Source organism: Mixophyes fleayi, chromosome 7 (genome assembly GCF_038048845.1).
Source record: "Mixophyes fleayi isolate aMixFle1 chromosome 7, aMixFle1.hap1, whole genome shotgun sequence".
NCBI lineage: Eukaryota > Metazoa > Chordata > Amphibia > Anura > Limnodynastidae > Mixophyes > Mixophyes fleayi.
In genome coordinates, this window is record NC_134408.1 from 26,076,760 (window position 1) to 26,096,329 (window position 19,570).

The 19,570-nt window shown below is 40.3% G+C and overlaps 1 protein-coding gene across 6 annotated transcripts in view; it reads right to left on the minus strand.

Moving 5' to 3' along the window:
• LOC142097549 (ankyrin repeat and fibronectin type-III domain-containing protein 1-like) overlaps positions 1 to 19,570 on the minus strand; it is a 274,419-nt gene that overhangs the window by 196,150 nt on the left and 58,699 nt on the right. For 3 of the 6 annotated variants that reach the window (XM_075179473.1, XM_075179469.1, XM_075179467.1), the window contains exons 2-4: positions 19,028 to 19,321; positions 17,565 to 17,734; positions 14,947 to 15,161 (exon numbers count right to left, since the gene is read on the minus strand). In XM_075179473.1, the coding sequence (XP_075035574.1) occupies positions 14,947 to 15,161; positions 17,565 to 17,734; positions 19,028 to 19,149 (507 nt within the window). In that variant the 5' untranslated portion in view covers positions 19,150 to 19,321. Of the gene's footprint in view, positions 1 to 14,946; positions 15,162 to 17,564; positions 17,735 to 19,027; positions 19,329 to 19,570 lie in introns of all 6 variants that reach the window. The other 3 variants (XM_075179471.1, XM_075179472.1, XM_075179468.1) reach the window with 2 other exon arrangements.

Consider the following 19,570-nt stretch of genomic DNA (forward strand, 5'->3'; position numbering starts at 1 on the left):
TGCTGTAGATACCTTGTAGCATCATATAAAGAATAATAATAATCATTTTACAGCCTACAAGTGGGGTGTAAAAACAAGATTTTTACTTTATTAAATACGTACACACAAGCATTTTAAAACAAAATTAGTTAAATGTATTGTGTACTGTTAATGTAGCAATCACCATTATATATATTAAATAAAACATAAACAGGTAGTTGGATTGTATTCATTCATCCCCCCTCCCACAAACTTCTAAATATACTGCCATCTTGTGGAATAAAACACTAATAGCAACCACCACCAAGGAGTCTATGGATCAATGCAAATATAAAGAAAGTTGTTTTCCCACACTTGCCTCTGTCCATTAGGGATCATGCCTAGAGAGATTAGGTGAGGGAACGCACACATGACAATGATATTACTGCTCCCTCCCCTCCTCTGTGCTGAAAGCCTCTGTCACCTCTAGGGTGGAGGAGATTAAAGCTTCGCTACATGCAATACCTAAACATTACACATGGTGGCGCTCTGTGCCAATAAATGGTGGGTTCTCAGATGTGCAAATAGAAGTGTCTACTACCAAACAAGCGCATATAAGCCCTTTCATCACAGCATGTACTACATACTAAACTAATGTAACATTAACTATTTCTAGGTCTTCACCAAAAATAAAAAAAATACTTTTAGGTATATTTATTAAAGTGAACATCTAGCCAAATCAAGAGTAGATGTATCAAAAGGAAAAAAAAACATTCTGGATGAGGGAAATGCTTTCAGCTGTCTCCATAATCGTGCAGCTGGTTTCGGCCCACACTGTTATCAAGTCTGAGAAACAACAAATATCTGGCAGATTTATAAATACAGGTAATTAACATTATAGGAATTAAATGGAAGGAGAAAACCTGTGCTAATTACAAGAAACAGAGGGAGCATGCATGCATATTAATGAATGTACCAGTCAGCACTCAAAAGGAAAAGAGACAAATTATTAACTCTATATATCTCCGTAATGCCACATTTATGATGTGCATTGTCTAAACGTGACAGCCTGTAAATTATATAGGAAAACTTTATCTTTATTATTATTTTTCAGTATTAAACAGGAGGTGGTGACATAGAGGAATAAGGTGCCAGTAAAGGCAGAAAAACGTATAAAGTATTATCCTTTATTTATAAAGTGCTGCACATAGAGGTGTTCGTTATACAAATAAATAACGTACAAAGAAATGAAACTCGAGACACAAGGTCAGGCCACGTGTTCACAGAAGTTGTGGCGGCAGCGGCTACCACCAACAGTGCCAATGACCTGAGACTTGCCCCGTGTCATGTGGGCAGGGTGAGCCTCCCCCCACTCCACCAAGCCACCCAACAGGCTGTGTCAAAGAGGAGACGACCGAATGGAGAGCAGCTCCCAATGGTGAAAGAGTCCCATTAGTAGTTCAGGGGCGGGTTTGCCAATGAATAATGTATTACTAGTTATTTTGTTAATAAACCAATAGCTAAGCATTTGTTATAAAGTATTGTTAGTCATTTAAGTAGCTCATCAATAGATTGTTACTAGTCAAGTCTAAAATTGATCAAATTAGCAGTTAATAGACAAGCTTATAAAGTATTCAAACCTAGTGGGGAATTCAGTTGTGAGTGTGTCTATCATACGCACGGAAAGTTGGGAGAGCTTTTCAGTTCCGGAACCCACGATGCTCACGGCGCCTAGAAATAGGGCTAAACAATGCTAGTTTCTTTTCGCACCTCCTTAGGGGAATAGCTCCCCAGGTATTCAACTCACAATTGATTCCCCCCCCCCCCCCAGTGTCAGTAATGTGTTGCAGTTAGATACCAGACATTTATTGGGTAAGGTCACAGTAGATAGGGAGAAGGGAGAACAGACATTAGAGCAAGGAGAGACAGGCTAGGTCAGGGAGGAGAAGCAAGCCACAATCTCAGTCACACCCAGGAGACAGTCCTCCAGGTAGCTTCATGCAGCAGTGATCCGAGCAGCTGAAGATACCCCCACAGTCACCTTGTACTGGAGAAGCGGATAACACCTCCAGGGCACCAAGTCCACAGCGATAAATAATCAGCAAGGACCTCAGTGCTCATTTATAGAGATAGGTAGAACCACCAGCAATCCTAAGCCACATAATAGATGGAGATTAGGCATTAGGACCAGTGGTACTTGCCCCTCGTTAGAGGAGTACGTCTGATACACAATGAGGAGATTTGTTGATCGCCAAACTGATTTTCAGACTATCTATGGGCCCCTTTCTGCAAGCAGTGAAGTACTGCTAAATGAGAACTACACTGATAAAAAGAATAGAGGTTTAGCGTTTCATCGTAACACAGTGATATTCAAAGTGATTTAATGTCAGATCATCTAAAGATGTTGTATATTGTGTCATTAAAAACAAAGTAACCGTGGGTGGATACAAAAAACAACAAAACACATTGATACTCTTTATGTGAATGATGGAAGTAATAGCGATTCTACATTGCAAAATATAAGTATTGTCATCGATAGGGACGGCCTGGATCTTGCTGATAAAATCTCTAGCGTGACAAATATAAGGAGGTTGGTGACATAACGCCTCCGTTTTAGATTGAAAAATCGACTTGTCTTTTCGCATAGCTTGTCCAACGTGGCTTGTGACAGTGGAATTCAGATGACAAATAAAATTACACACAATTTATATTCATAAAGTAGCAGGGAAATGGTGCAGCTTGTATCTTATATGGTGGCATTCTGTGGGGGTGAATGCAAAAATGCCAATTGAAAGTCCTGCCAACTATCACTTCTGGATCACTCTCTAATTAAGTACAACAAAAACACTGCATGTTGGATTCTCTTCAATGTCTCAAATTGTTCATAAGAAAAACATAATATTGTGCTGCCTTTAGGCTGAGTACACACTAGAGCGTGTTCAGCTCATTATCGGGCCAATGACCGTTCGGTATGATATCACATTTGTGCGTACATTGCAACGATGAACAATTATCATTCCAAAGCACATCGTAAAGTTTGATTTGATTTTTAAACTGAATGAAAAAGCTCATTCAATGATGTCCTTCCAATCCTGCAGTGTGTATGCACTCAGGACTGGCAGTGTCCATAGATGTCTACGCAGTGTGCAGAGTCAAGATCAGCCGATGGTTATGACAGATGAAGAGCACAGACCTGAAGGTAAATCGTGTAAATCGTGTATAGTGTGTACACATGAATCGGCTGCTGATCGGGACTTCTTTTTATCAGTCGTTGGTAAAATCGTTATAGATAATATATCGGGAGAAAACTAGAAAATGTAGTGTGCACCCAGCCTTACTTTGTGTATCACATAATGATTTATTTATATTGGAGTATGGGTGCCTCTTTTTCTTTAAATGGCCTTTGGCATCTCTGTTTTTGTGCTATTTTAAGACAAATGTTTTTTTTCCTACTGATCCATTAAGTTCACACTTAGAAGATGAAAAAAAATCATATAGTTTATCTGTATAGTACACACCTAGAGGTAATAGGTTTATTTTGTTTTGTTTCTTTAAAAGAAATTTTCAATTTCTGGTCTTCGCTTATACACACTGTACTGCAGATATACTGAATATAAATAGGATACAGCTAGGCAACTAGATCAGCAGGTATAATGGAGTGAGATTAGGGGAGGTAGTGTGGTGCTGCTATTTGTGAAGCCTTCCCACAGTATTGCAGTACGTTGCCATGGGAAACTGTTGTTGGTTTGTGTCAGAAATAATACACAGCAATTTCCAAACACAGACAGCTCGTGCACACACAGACACATAAGTGTCATCAGTGCACAGACATAGAGATATGTCTATTCATCTCCCATATACTGATACAATTATTGTTATATGTCATATACATATAGTTATTCTATATGCACTCGGAAGACTTTGCAAAATGCAAGTCAAAATAAATATATATATATATATTTATTATATATACACACACATATATCTCATCAGACATTCAAATGTGGCCCATTCCACCCAGCACGAATTGCTGAGCTCTAGATGTTCCCACTTATTATCCTTCTGCAATTACCTGGACTGAAGTAACCAAGGACTAATACGAGAGGTGATTTTAAACATCATGTAATTAATTCAGCTCAGATAACTGCAAGAGAAAGATATTGGTGAAGGCTGGAGCAGAGCATTTTGTACAGAGTACCCATGCTGACGGCTTGGAATCACCTTACCCTGCTAAACTGCCGTACCCTTTCTAAACACATAGAAAATATAACAATGACAGAGATAATAGTTTCCTATCAATCCATATAAACCAGTCACTTACTATATACAAGTCTAATGATCTCCAGTATAAAGGCTGAAGATTTGTGGTCAGTGCTGTACAGGGCACTATTTAAGCAGACATATTTGGGGACAAGTATGAAAGCAGAGTAAATAAAGACTGGAGTGAAAAGAGACTGCACTTTAGCACATAAGTCTCATAAGTGTACACTGATGTGTTCGTTCATCTCGACACACTGATAACACTACAGCCCCTCTACAGAGACTCACACGAGACACACAGCTCTAATGCATAGAAAGAGAGGCAGAATAAAAGTACAAAAACAGAAGTAGTTCCCTAAGCCCTAAGTATGTATACACATAGGTTAGGTAGCATAGAAGATTATATACACAGGTATACAGAAACAGAAGAGCTCCTCTCGGTTCATATACACAGATATATAGAAACAGAGGAGCTCCTCTCGGTTCATATACACAGGTATACAGAACCAGAAGAGCTACTCTCGGTTCATATACACAGATATACAGAAACAGAGGCGCTCCTCTCGGTTCATATACACAGGTATATACAGAAACAGAGGCGCTCCTCTCGGTTCATATACACAGGTATATACAGAAACAGAGGCGCTCCTCTCGGTTCATATACACAGGTATATACAGAAACAGAGGCGCTCCTCTCGGTTCATATACACAGATATACAGAAACAGAGGCGCTCCTCTCGGTTCATATACACAGATATACAGAAACAGAGGCGCTCCTCTCGGTTCATATACACAGGTATACAGAAACAGAAGAGCTCCTCTCGGTTCATATACACAGATATACAGAAACAGAGGCGCTCCTCTCGGTTCATATACACAGATATACAGAAACAGAGGCGCTCCTCTCGGTTCATATACACAGGTATACAGAAACAAAAGGATACTCTCAGTTCATACATGGATAACTAGAAACAGAATATATATATATATATATATATATATATATATATATATATATATATATATATATATATATATATATTTATATATACATATATATATATATATATATATATATATATATATATATATATATATACGCACATACATATACATATACACACAGAAGACAGCTATACAGAAAGAGATCCCCTCACTTTGTAGATAGATTACATACACATAGAAATAAATGAGAACTTCACAGTTCATATACAGAGAAAGACATACAGAAGTAGAAGAGTTTCCCTCTGATGATATATACAGATAAAATGAGATTGCTTTATATCCTCTTTCCGACATTCTAACCACGTTGTCAGACATCCTATTTATCCCTTCAGCCAAGTTATCCAGAATTCTAAGTGAAGTCAGCAGAGTGGATTTACAAATGTATCTATTTTACATAAATACCAGCTGAGCAGCTTCACAGGTCACATAACCTCTTCAATATATCTCTAGACCTGCAATAAAACCTGCACTAAGAGGTCGATGCAGCTGATTGCAATGAAAGCAGCGACTATACAACGGTGAACGTATAGAAAAATGTCTGTATTAATCAAAACATTGACCCATGCATTAATGGTCACTATATACTTTATTACAAAGAAATTATTTTCTTTTAATGTTTTATGGTTTGTATTACTGTATAGGAATACCTTACTGCAAACATTTAAGCCCATCCTAAAACCAGTAACGCTCCATGAACAGAAATGTACACACTGTACAAAGGTTGCCAGGCAACAACACATTAGTGTGAAACATACAATTTTGATTAAGAGAATAACATTAAAAGCAGTTCTTAGGAATGTAGTATAGATATGAGGTTTGACAAAAAATATAATGCTAGCTAAAAGTAATTTATTAGAAAAATGATACATGATACCACTATTGTATTCGAAACCATTTGCTCAGATCAGTGAGAATGGCATGTATCAGAAGCTTTTAGCTTGTGGCTCACAGCTCAAAAACAGGTCACCCAATCCACTGTGAGTTTCTTTGTTGAAAAACAATTGTGTATTGTAAATGAATACACTGCATTTTATAGAATACCAGTAAACAGACAAATAAAAACAACTCACTGTAAAGTCAGACTTAGAATAGTGTACAGAGAATGTAGGGGAAAAAACTCTGAAAATTGAAATAGCTCTCTTACCCCAAAACACAGATTCCCTCTTCTAAACATCTCCTGTCTGCCTCACCAGCAATGGCTTTAAACACCTGGATTTTGTGGTCCAAACTTCTCCAGCTAGACACTCGGCAAGTTCAGAGAAGTATGTTGTTGGTTACAGTGAGTATATCCCAGAAGAATTTGGTTCATCAATTAATATGGAGCGAGATCAAAGAAATGGGTGTTTTTACTGTGCCTAAGTTCTGCAACGCCTCGTAAAATGCAGAATAGATGATTTTGATCACACCTATGTAAAATATATTCATCTTTCAGGAGATCAGATTAAATAGATTGACGCAGGACGACTACAGGGATGAACAAGGATTCTCGTTAAGGCGTGCTAGCTGGACAGAACAATGGAAAGCCGTAGTCTACAAATACAGTGATCTCAATTGTATCTGCTTTTCACAGTAATATTTCTCAAAAAGCCAATTCCAGATAGAACGTAGTAGATCTTACTGAAGTTTTTTGATGTCCCAGATGGAAGGCAGACTGCATCCCAAAAGCTGAAGTAAGATACATGACATTTGGCATATCCATTTTTAAAGGAATAGTGGTATTAGATTTCATAGAAATGTTACTTGATACCCTCATTACACCCCAAGAGCTGGTAATGAGGGAGGAGAACAGAGAGGAGGATATCAATTTCAGGATAAGGTTCAGACATTAAACTTTAAAGGGCCATCTGACTGTTAGAAAATAAACCACACTACCTGCAAGCATCCGTTACCAACACCAGGGAGAGAGTTAAGTATGTACATGGACACATAACATTTGAAGATAGAAAGGACAACAGATGAGAAACCAGCATTTTTCATTTGCTTGTTTTCTTTCTCTTCGGGTTCAAATTATTACAGCCAAAAAATAAACAGAACGTGTGAGGTGGGTTGGATGCGAGATCATTCACATTGCTGCAAGACTTCATCATCATCATCATCAGCAGCAGCAGCTATTTATGTAGCACCACTAATTCATACATACTACTAATACAGAGAACACACTCACATCAGTCCCTGCCCAATTGAAGCTTACAGTCTAACTTCCCTAACATGCACAGACCGAGAGGGACTAAGGTCAATTTATTAGCAGACAATTAACCTACAAGTATGCTTTTAGGGTGTAGGAGGAAACCAGAGCACCCGGAGTAAATGAACTAACTTATATTTATTTATACTGATACAAAAATGTCCATCATGTTATCATTCACTTCTCTGCCGCTGGTAATGAATATTAGGAAGGTTAAATAGTGATATCACAGCAGCACAAATGACTTAAGTTTTAGCTTTTTGACCTGCATCAGACCCCTTGAGTACACAGTCCTAACCATGTAGGGGTGCCTTCAGCTATCTATAAAGGAGTGAGGACGTAATAGGTTATTTTTAACAAATCTCCAGTGCAATGTCAGGTTAACACTAAACAATGTATTTTACCTTCACAGTACACCTCTGAACATTTTAATTTTGAGATTTAGTGACCCTTTAAAAATGCTATCTTCCTGAACCTTAGCTTTGTTAATACACTTGGTATATACTGTATGATATGATAGGAACCATGTTGAGATCTAACACATTCCAGCTCTCTGGATGATTGACCTCTACAAACACACAAATACACCGACAGGGAGAAGAACGCCAATCGCACATAATCTAACGAATTGCCTCACCAGTAAGTCAGCAGTAAGCAGTATCTGTGACATCCAGTACTTGGTTGCTATGGGGGAATGAAAATTGTGCATGCAAAAATTAGCATATTGTCAACAGTGCAGAATTATAGAAGGATCAATGTACTGCAAAAACCACGTGACACTTTTCGGTTGTCAGAGACAAGGACAGAAAGAGAATTAACATGTACAAGAAAATGGTTGCACAAATATAAATGAAAGACAACGAATAAAGCAGTGTATCGCTTCTATAGAAGTCCATGTAATGTCCAAGGCAATGATATGGATACACTTTAATCACTGATATCTTGTACACACAGTCACACATTTTACACATATGCAAAGCGTGCGCCCTGTCTCAGCCGCGGTCACCGCATGGTAGACGCAGCAATCTAATTTTACGGCAACCACTCAGCAATCCGATTTTATTTGTCTAGCGGCAAGTCAGACAACGTCAACCAAGTGTCTAATGGATTGATACGAATTACCGAAAATTTTACACCTAGCCTTAGTAAATGAGTTATACAATAAGGACACTGTCAGAAAATAGCATTTATTCAGCATAGTGATGATTATCTTAAAAATAATAGCGAGCAGGAGAGTCAGCCACAAGCAACACAGTTCCCGATGGCTGCTCTGCCCTGCCTGCAATATACGTGCCCTATAATGGTGGTTGGCATACCCCAGTTAAATGTCCTTACAAGGTTGATCTATGAAAGCAGCGTACCCCGTCTTCTGCCATGTTTTGTTTCAGATGTAGATTTGCTTAAAGAGACAAGCATTAAAAAGTAGCTAAATACCCAGTTAACCTATAATGCAAAATATAAGTTACTCTACTAAAATAAAACATACGACATCCACAGGTAGATAAATGTAAAAGATCTCACGCCTTGACAGAACATACTTAGCATTTCATTTAGATTTTGCTAGTTTTTTCATCTTCTGTGACATCATGCGCCTATTTTTGCACAGATATTTGCGGGTATGCACATCAAAGGGAAAGAAACGCGTGGGTTGGGGCAGAGGAGATGATCGGTGAGTCCCATAAAGGATCTAGGTGGGCAGCAGTAAAGCCCCTGCTTCTACATCCAAATAGGTTTTGCAGATGCTCTCAGACTTTGTGGACATGCTAAACAACTTATGTGACTGACGTGTACACACCTTTACAGTACTCACTCGTGTATGTCCCTGTTCCGCCTCTCCAGGCCACAAGCTTAAAATACACTGAAATCTAAGTACAGACACATTCTGGTACAAATGCGTAGTACACAAAAGCAGATTTTTACACCCTACAAATTGTCGTACATGCACTAAGAGACCCATAGTCGGATACCTGGAACATCCATCACACAGGCAGGGATTATCAACACTTGAGTCCACGATGGAATGGCTATAACTCTCCATCTAGCTATTCTGCTAGTGAACTACCCCGATGTCAGGTTAGTAAATCTGATAAAGGGTTTGGTGCCTGATTTGCATTTCAAGTTTACACACGGCAACTGTCTTTCAAGAGCTGACAATTGCCACCTCCCTGCCCTAATAAATGATATCCCCAAAGGAGAATATTTGAGGGTAAAAGGGATTACAGACAGTGAAATATAATCACTAACAAATTCCCCCATACATTCCGTGAGTGAGGTTACAAAGTGGACCAGCTTACTTCCCATTGCCTTTCTTGCTCCAATTGTTATTACAACATCTTGAGTTTCTGGCTAAACACTGGTTTGTTTCTGACCATAGACATGCTCAGTCATGCTAGCAGATCGTGGAGGAAATACAGATACCACATGAGGAAAGGGGACAAAAATTGTTCCTGCTTAGATCTGAAGCCAAATGGATTCACAAATAAGGCAAAATGTTCCCCAGAGAAATGAATCAAGAACTTGATCTGAGCTACTTTATCTAAACTATCATTGTTTGTAAGACAGATTGTGTTGTTGCAGGATTAAAGGCGAACAAAGTGGTGAATGTTTAAATATGTGTCACACAGTGTATTAATGATTACTTGGCTAATAGTACCTTTATAGGAAAACCGGTCCATCTAATCCATTAACACAGTTTGAAAACTAACCCATGTACTTGTTAGACCACGTTAGACCATGTAGCCCCATGAATACTATATGTGTGTACATGTACATATTGTGATATTGATACCAGGCAGATGACAGACATAAACAACTTCTTGCTTGGAAAAACGTTTTTTTTTATTGATCACGTCACAAATAGCAGAGCAGACTTTTATCAGGATGACACCAGGAGACCCTCGCTCTAGCCAGACAGTTCAGCTGCCTAGTCGCCGCCCACAAGAACAGACAGTGCTTTACCCTTCACCCAAGCACTACAAACCAATCACAGAAAACAACAAACCAATTATACCCATGTGGTGCCACCTATGTGTTTGTGTGCTGCAAGAGAAACCAAGAGGGAATTTAACCCTCTTGATATATATATATATATATATATATATATATATATATATATATATGTTTATTTAACTTTGCACTCCTGTCTGCAAACAATATTGTACCCGAGTGGTCTAATCGCAGAGTTTTGTATTTATGATGCATGTATTTTGAGAGAAACATAGTTATATAACCTGTAATTTCCTCTCTATGAAATTAATACAGTGGACGCCTTTACTCAGTCTTGAGGTTCATTACCATAAATACCTATTTGCATTGTGGATTATGTGAAATGTGGGTGCATTATTCCAAGGCTGCAGCGTTTGCAATTTGATACCCAGCACAAACACCAGCCTCTCCTATCTCCAAGTCCTGGCAGGACAATAGTACTTCAGTTCTCTACACTTTACAAGTACTAGTAAACATATAAATACATTACACATAATAATATATTCATCTAGACCAGATAGACACTTGGATTCTGTATGTACTTGAAAGAAAGTCATTAACCGATATAAACACAGAATTGCATAACACAACATAACAACATCATTTAATAAACAAAAATATATATATTTTTTCCTAAAAAAATAATTTGATGAACTAGTTTGCAAGTATATTGTGCCACAAACAACAAAAAGGGGGTCTCCCACCATCAGGAGCACCTTGTGCCTCCCAATCCAGAATTCCCCGTCTATCCAAATACGGAACTCCCCACCTATCCCCATCAGGAACTCCCCACCTATCCCCATCAGGAACTCCCCGTCGATCCCCATCAGGAACTCCCCGTCGATCCCCATCAGGAACTCCCCGTCGATCCCCATCAGGAACTCCCCGTCGATCCCCATCAGGAACTCCCCGTCGATCCCCATCAGGAACTCCCCGTCGATCCCCATCAGGAACTCCCCGTCGATCCCCATCAGGAACTCGATCCCCATCAGGAACTCCCCGTCGATCCCCATCAGGAACTCCCCGTCGATCCCCATCAGGAACTCCCCGTCTATCCTCATCAGGAACTCCCCGCCTATCCCCATCAGCAACTCCTCACATATTCCCATCAGGAACTCCTCATCGATCCCCATCAGGAACTCCCTGCCTATCCCCATCAGGAACTCCCCGCCTATCCCCATCAGGAACTCCCCGCCTATCCCCATCAGGAACTCCCCGCCTATCCCCATCAGGAACTCCCCGCCTATCCCCATCAGGAACTCCCCGTCGATCCCCATCAGGAACTCCCCGTCGATCCCCATCAGGAACTCCCCGCCTATCCCCATCAGGAACTCCCCGCCTATCCCCATCAGGAACTCCCCGTCGATCCCCATCAGGAACTCCCCACCTATCCCCATCAGGAACTCCCCACCTATCCCCATCAGGAACTCCCCACCTATCCCCATCAGGAACTCCCCACCTATCCCCATCAGGAACTCCCCGCGTATCTTAATCAGGAACTCCCCGCCTATCCCCATCAGGAACTCCCCGCCTATCCCCATCAGGAACTCCCCGCCTATCCCCATCAGGAACTCCCCGCCTATCCCCATCAGGAACTCCCCGCCTATCCCCATCAGGAACTCCCCGCCTATCCCCATCAGGAACTCCCCGCCTATCCCCATCAGGAACTCCCCGCCTATCCCCATCAGGAACTCCCCGCCTATCCCCATCAGGAACTCCCCGCCTATCCCCATCAGGAACTCGCCGTCTATCCCCATCAGGAACTCGCCGTCTATCCCCATCAGGAACTCGCCGTCTATCCCCATCAGGAACTCGCCGTCTATCCCCATCAGGAACTCCCCGTCTATCCTCATCCGGAACTCCCCGCCTATCCCCATAAGGAACTTCTCACATATTCCCATCAGGAACTCCTCGTCGATCCCCATCAGGAACTCCCTGCCTATCCCCATCAGGAACTCCCCGCCTATCTCCATCAGGAACTCCCCGCCTATCCCCATCAGGAACTCCCTGCCTATCCCCATCAGGAACCCGCCGTCTATCCTCATCAGGAACTCCCCGCCTATCCCCATCAGGAACTCCCCGCCTATCCTCATCAGGAACTCCCCGCCTATCCTCATCAGGAACTCCCCGCCTATCCCTATCAGGAACTCCCTGCCTATCGCCATCAGGAACTCCCCGCCTATCCCTAACAGGAAATCCCTGTGTATCCTAATCAGGAACTCACTGATACAAACAAATCAAAGGAAAGAAGTAGGTATTCATGGAAGACATAAGGTAGAAGTAAGGAAACAAAGGGAGACATCACTTAAAGTTGAAGGGACCCAAGATATATAAGGAAAAATGTAAGTACATAAAGGAGACTTGAGAGACGTAGGAACACAAGGAGACATTAAGGAAAGGTGAAGTAGCACGGAAGACGTAGAGGGAAAAAGGGGAAGGGCAGTTGAAACTATTCAGAGGTTTTTTGAAATAAAAATAAAAACAAAAAATCTTCACAACACAGAGACATGCGATACAAGTTAGTGCTAGGCTATGCAAAACAACAGCGTGTAAAACAGATACCAGGTCGATGTTCCAGAATGCTGACACATTCTTTCATCAGGACTAATCTGAAAACAGGCAAATATGTCAAACTGACTTTGAGTGGATGACTGCAACGTCCTTCATCAGACTAACAGAGGGAGAATGGCGCTCAGAGAGATGATGCTTCAACAACAGATCTAATTAGTACATAACAATTCTAAATATACATAGAATTTATTAGGAGTCGCTTCGTATGAACGGGAATTTTAGTTTCAGTCATCATTGACATTATAGCAGCCCATTTACAACTGACCTGTATTTAACCCCCACTTTTGGGCTATTGCCCCACATCAGTGCAGTTTTCCATGGCCCTATTCTTTCACCCATTTCCTCCGCACAAAAGATGTATGATACCGATACCACTTATTAAATATTATCATGGACTTCTGTATCCTGGCAGGCATATTGGCCCCTACCTCCATCAGAAGTACAGATATTAATAAAATAATTAAGAAAAAATGTACATAGCATAAGAAGAACAATGTGGTAAGAAGATGATACAAGAAGATGAAACAATTACAGTTTTTCCATCCAGGCCATTGTCTGTGTGACCATTTCACAAATCCAGGCCTGTTAATCCTTATTCATATATCTTGCTCTAACATCTAACAATACATGAATACTGCACATCTTAAAATAAGAAATTGTTCTAAAATATAATCGGCCACAGACAAGAAAAAACAGCCCCAACAGTTTTCATACATTATTATAAGAATCATCCGCCTTCCAAACATAGATGTTCTCTGGCATCACTCAAACGTTCCACATGCCAACATACGGTAACAGAGAAGATGTATTCATTAGAAATATACAACACTAGCAAGTGGGACTATATTAAATATTCAAACAAGAACAACCTTCACACAAGCTAATTTTTTGATAAATACTTACAGACACCGGGCCTGATTCATCAAGGCACGTATAGGGAGTGCAATGTGCATTTGTTTAAAAACACACGTAAAACGGCTCTGTGCATTGCTGAATTCAACAAGGAATGGATCTAAAAATACGTGTAGGTCTGCTGTGTTCTACTACACAACACACTGCAGGATACATCCAATGCCTAGGTGGATTATAAATTTGCAAAAGACCGCACAGGAAAAAAAAAAAAAAATTAACGTCACCTGTTAAAAATGCTGTTTGTTTTTTTTCGCCCCATGAAATACATTAGGAAGATCTTAATGTCTATTGAATATAAAATACATTTTTACAGTTGTTCCTGTTTGCAAACTCATGTTATAGCATGCATATGAGACTACTACTACTACACTCCTGATCAGGACTTAGACTAGTCCTGTAGCTGGAGCAAGAGATACGGCAGAAAAACAAGTAACTTTGCGTATGCCCAGAGCTAGATTCGGATGTGGCTACATGCGCTTAAATTTGGCGCGCTCCTACTGTAAACTGACTACAGCCAAACGCCCCTTTTCTGCCCTGTTCACTCCCCGAAATTGTAGGCTGTAGTAAGTGTCCTTTGCGTATGGTCTGGTACTGCGTATGGTCTGGTACTGCGCATGCGCAGTGTGATTCTGCGTACGTTGCACTCATAATCATCAAGTACGTGCCTTGGTGAAACAGGCCCACTATGTCTACTCAGCTCTATTGCACTTGCTGTTTACTTGCCTCACACTGCAAATGCAGCACAATGCCCAGTCTGTGGGAAAGACGTAAAAAGCCAACCTGTCATCTCCACATCAAAACAACACTATTGTATTTAAAACATTAAATGAAGATATGGCTATAAAACACTATGATACAATCAGACAGGAACTTCGAGCAGTGTTTCCTTCTTTCTACACTCACATTGGAAGGGCCCATGTTTCTTCTGATACTATTAGAAGTCCTAGTAAGATTTACGCACAGCAACGCCGGCACTGAACAGGGGATGATCCATTGAAAGGTCTAGTTGACCGCTGCCATGTTTGATGCGTCTTCCACAACATGCATAAACTCAGAAAATGTGTACTTACGAACTGCCTCCTCAGCTTGCTCTTCACCCTCTGTCCCTGGGGGTCTGGTGGGTGCAGGGGGTAGTGACAAGAACTGAGGTGGTTGTCCACAGAGATACTCTTCCGCATGTGGAAAGAGCGCTGGTGACTCAGACGAGTTTCCTCTGGAGAAGAGATAAGCCGAGGACTTAAACTGCTGGTGTTCATCTGTCTTTCTACAGAGCGCCATGAGTCCACTGTGGAGGAGACAGACACATGGTCCAGTTTACATGACTGAGAGGCTCTAATAAACTACATTACAAATGTACAATGTAATTCACTGGTACACAGATGCATTCATTAAAAGAGGCACATGTTCATCTACCTAGGCTCAGTGCAAAACACACACAATTATGCCCAAATGAATGCCAGACCTGAAAAAGTACAACTAGTGACGCGCGCCAATGTAGAATGAGGTGTCGAGAATGTAACTCTTTGATCATGTTACAAACCCATTTCTTTATGTAAGTTTCCTTTAATAGACGGATAAACACATACAATAACACAAGTGCAGGAAAGACTAGTGCGCAGTTTATTCACACAGTTCCCCGAAGCCTGTACCAAAGCTTTTACTTGACAAAACATTTGGCCGTTTCAGCTGAGAACAGAAGCCGCTCTGGCAGCTTTCAGCACACGTCTTCCTCCAGTCACAGATGTGATGTCAAGGAGTGCGGGAACGCAGCCAGCCTGAGCCTCTTACTTGTAGAACAAGGGTCAGCTTTGAGTGATTTAGCTGCAGCGGTACCAGAGTTCATTGTCTCCTGAGGGCCTATCCGTATGTCTATTGTTATTCATATGTTTTATCATTTCATCTTCGTCATCGTTATTCTAAAATTGCTTCTATATCACTATTCTATTTCTAGACCAGATAGGATGGATTAAAGTAAAAGATTGAGATAGTAATCAGTCTGTATTACAAAGTGCAAACTGCCCTAGATGTTTCTGAGTGGCCTAACTAGGCCTGCTGTGATCCATTCATTTGGTGACACATGTAAAGGTTAAATTGTCACAGATACAGTCAATGGTTGGATCAAACGACAATGCCCTGTTGGCCAATGAAATCACAATGGAAACAGCGTCAGCCATCCAGAAGGACTTTAATTCATATCTGGCCTACTACTACATGCTTCTGAGTAGAAGCTTAAGAAGATAACAGAGGTGGGGAGGGGTACAGAGAAGCACAGGGGGGCACAATCAATCCATCTAAATTGAGAAACCTGTATAATAAAGTGCTAGGAGAGAACGTGTGTAGGGCTACCCTCTCGCCCATTACACTCTAACCAACTTACTACTATCCTCAAACAGAGAGTAGTTCAACCCATCTCTTCTAGATGGGGATCCTTCTAGAGTTTAATTTGTGCAATTAAGAGTCAATTAATTATACAGATGCAATATAATGACTGCTGGTAAGGAGTCATCTTATATAAAGGTTAATCAGACATTAGTCCCAGATACTGGTAGGAGACCATGCCAGTGCTGGAAATGTTGAAGACAGCATTAACTTCAAATACATACTGTACAATATATTATTTAGATGCATTTATTCCTTGCAGCAAGTCAATTCACTGAACTGCACAATGAACCGTTTCATGTGTCTACTCTTTAACTCACTGCGATGCCATATGAAATGGCCTTTTAAAGACCACATATATAAGATAATGACACCCTACTGTAAAATATTACCATATAAGAAGCCATCAAGGTTTATTCTTATACAGTCAAGGAAGGCTTAAGTGGCTTTGAATACCCATATTATCTGACAGAAGGAGGTACATTATTTCTTACAATACACAAGTTTCAATGCGAAAGAAAAAAAAGTTGCTTTTCGATGGTGATCAATATATATTCAGACGTATTTTCCTTCACTGGCAGTAATTACACCATCAAGAAATAAGTCTACAATTGAAAGTGCTACACAATAATCACTTTATCACTAAAATATGTTGTTTTGATCATTACTACAAAGACGGTACCCCAGTTTGCTAAACAACAAACGAATCTGATAAAAGAACTGCTTTTTTTTTTTTTGCCAAATACCTAGTTTTACTGAGATAATACAACACATAGTAAACGGACATTTTTTCCTGAATACAAATTGCTATATTTGTGGTTTGATAAGCATTGAATCGTGCATACATCTATAAATATTCCTATAATAACCTTGGAGACCAACACTTTATTATGGGGGGTTCGGACTTCAGTGAATTGGTTTCTGAAGCAGACCACAAGATATCTAAATGTGGCTGCCATGTCCTATATATACAGTGTAAACATTCACTGTGTCAGGGAACTGCTTCATTCCTGATATATCACTATATATCTCAATGCATTAGATGTATTATACACAGGTAGGCAATTTTTGTTTTGACTCCTATCACAGCACTGGCCAGCCTGTGGCTCTAGAGGGGCGGTGAAACTACAAGTTCCATCATACCACGCTTGCTATCGGCTGGCTATCAATAGCAAAGCATGCTGGGACTTGTAGTTCCACAACACCTGTGGAGAGCCACAGGTTAGCTAGGCCTGTCCTATCATATGTCTATAATGTGCATATTATTTAATTAACCCACACTTCCAACTCCTTTTATCAGAGAACATACCAGCAGGTGGCAATTTGCAGGAGGTTAAGGTGTCTGTACTGGCTGAACATGTTGAAGGTAGACGGGTGCTTGATTCCTGGAGCTGCGGGACCCTGGTGAGGACTGGGGACTGTGGGATGCTGGGAAGTGTCAGGGATTTTCCAAGAACGGGTCTCTTTCTATCTAGGGACCTAACAAAAAAGAAAACCACAGTGATTAAATGGGAACTAATGAACAGACTTCTTTTGACAGAGCAGGCTGTGACAGACATCCTCACCTTTGTCACTCTCTGACATCACAACTCATCAAATATAACACTATCTTTCACAACCGTTTTCAAATTAAGACATCTATGTAAGAGTGACAGATGTAGCAAAAATCAATACATATTGCTTCCCTGTGTCATTCTTCTTTTCCTTCATTATATTTACTCCAGTGATGCAGCAAGCTCTCACAAAACGCAGCTAGGCGTCAGATTTCCTTTCTCTCAATTAAGATAAAATACATAATAGTAAAAAAAAAAAAAAAAGAAAAAGGTAATTATATCAAAACATAATTTAATAAAACCCTAAAAAAAATACTCTAGTTATTTCTAAAATAAAAATCACCACTCACACAATATAAAGAATAAAAAATCCTCTACTGACGAATATAAAGTCTCCTCGGAATTCTGTGACCTTTATGAAATCCCTCAACCTATGGCCTTTTGTATGCTCAAGGAGATCCTCTGTGACTCCTTATAACTCACAGTACAGGGGTTATAATATCCCATATAGATGGATTTTATTTTTTTATTAGCAAACAATCTATACAATTAACCACATGAGTGAGCGCTGCCTTAAGCTTTCCTTAAAGCCTAGATTACAAATACATACGGACAACAATTAACAATTGCTTGGCATTACCAAGGAATACCCTTTGAACAATTTATCAGTTATGGGGATACTGTTATTTTGCTCACAATTCATACAACAAGATATTGCTTTACAAAACGGGCAAGTGTAAGAAGACATGTTAAAAGGGTAACTCTAGACAAAATGTATTCTTTTACTCTGAAGTATCCCACCCCTTCCCCCTTCTTTATTTTTATTTTTAGTCTTCTCTTGGTTGGTATGCCTGGTAAATTAGAAGTCTGAATTTAAAAAGAGATTCTCTATACTTAGAAGCCATATTGTCTAAAGTAAAAACTAATTGAACAGATAGATCACCAATGACAACTACATATCAGAAAAAAAAAGCATCAGAACAAACCAATTGATAAAATCACATTTAGTGTTATACAACATTGCACATATGACATGGACAATTGTTTTTAATGACATTAGACTTTTGTCCCGCCCCCCTCCTCATTTGTAGCAAGAAAACAGAAACCATAATACAAAGTTGTGACAGGTATTCCCTCCACCCTCTGGACCTTTGGACTTGCAGTTAAACCAGAAGACGACACAACGCTCTAGATGACCACACATGGGTATATTTTCTACCTGGACTGTGTGATAGTGCAGCAATAGCTCCCACTCCTCCTTCCAGTGCTGCGTCCAGGCCGGATGTCCTCTCCCGATTTCCTCAGATTGAAATACTCGGTCAACTTTCCAAATGAGGACATGCTGCCACCTCAGTGTGTCATGTGACAAGGTCTGGACCCTCTGCCCACAAAGCCTGGGCAGGTGTAATATTAATCCTAGCAGCATCCCCTGAGGGATAATGAGCAGGCTGCTCTGGTCAGTAAGTCTCTAACCTGAGTAAAGGTCACCTCAGGATTGGCCACAGAAGCAGTGCTATAGACTTTATGTTAAAGATGAAAACCGTAATGACAAAACATAATTTATGGCTTTAAATAAGTCTTCTTGTGCTCAAGAACTATTCAGTTCACAAACTCCAGCAACAGTGACACGCAACTGTGTAGCTTGTATTTTAAATGCACAGAGTACCGTCAGATCAGTGAAACAGACAAGACACATTTAATCTAATCTGCTGCTTCTTAGAACAGTTTGACAACCACATAAAAGTGCATTGAAGCTTTGCAT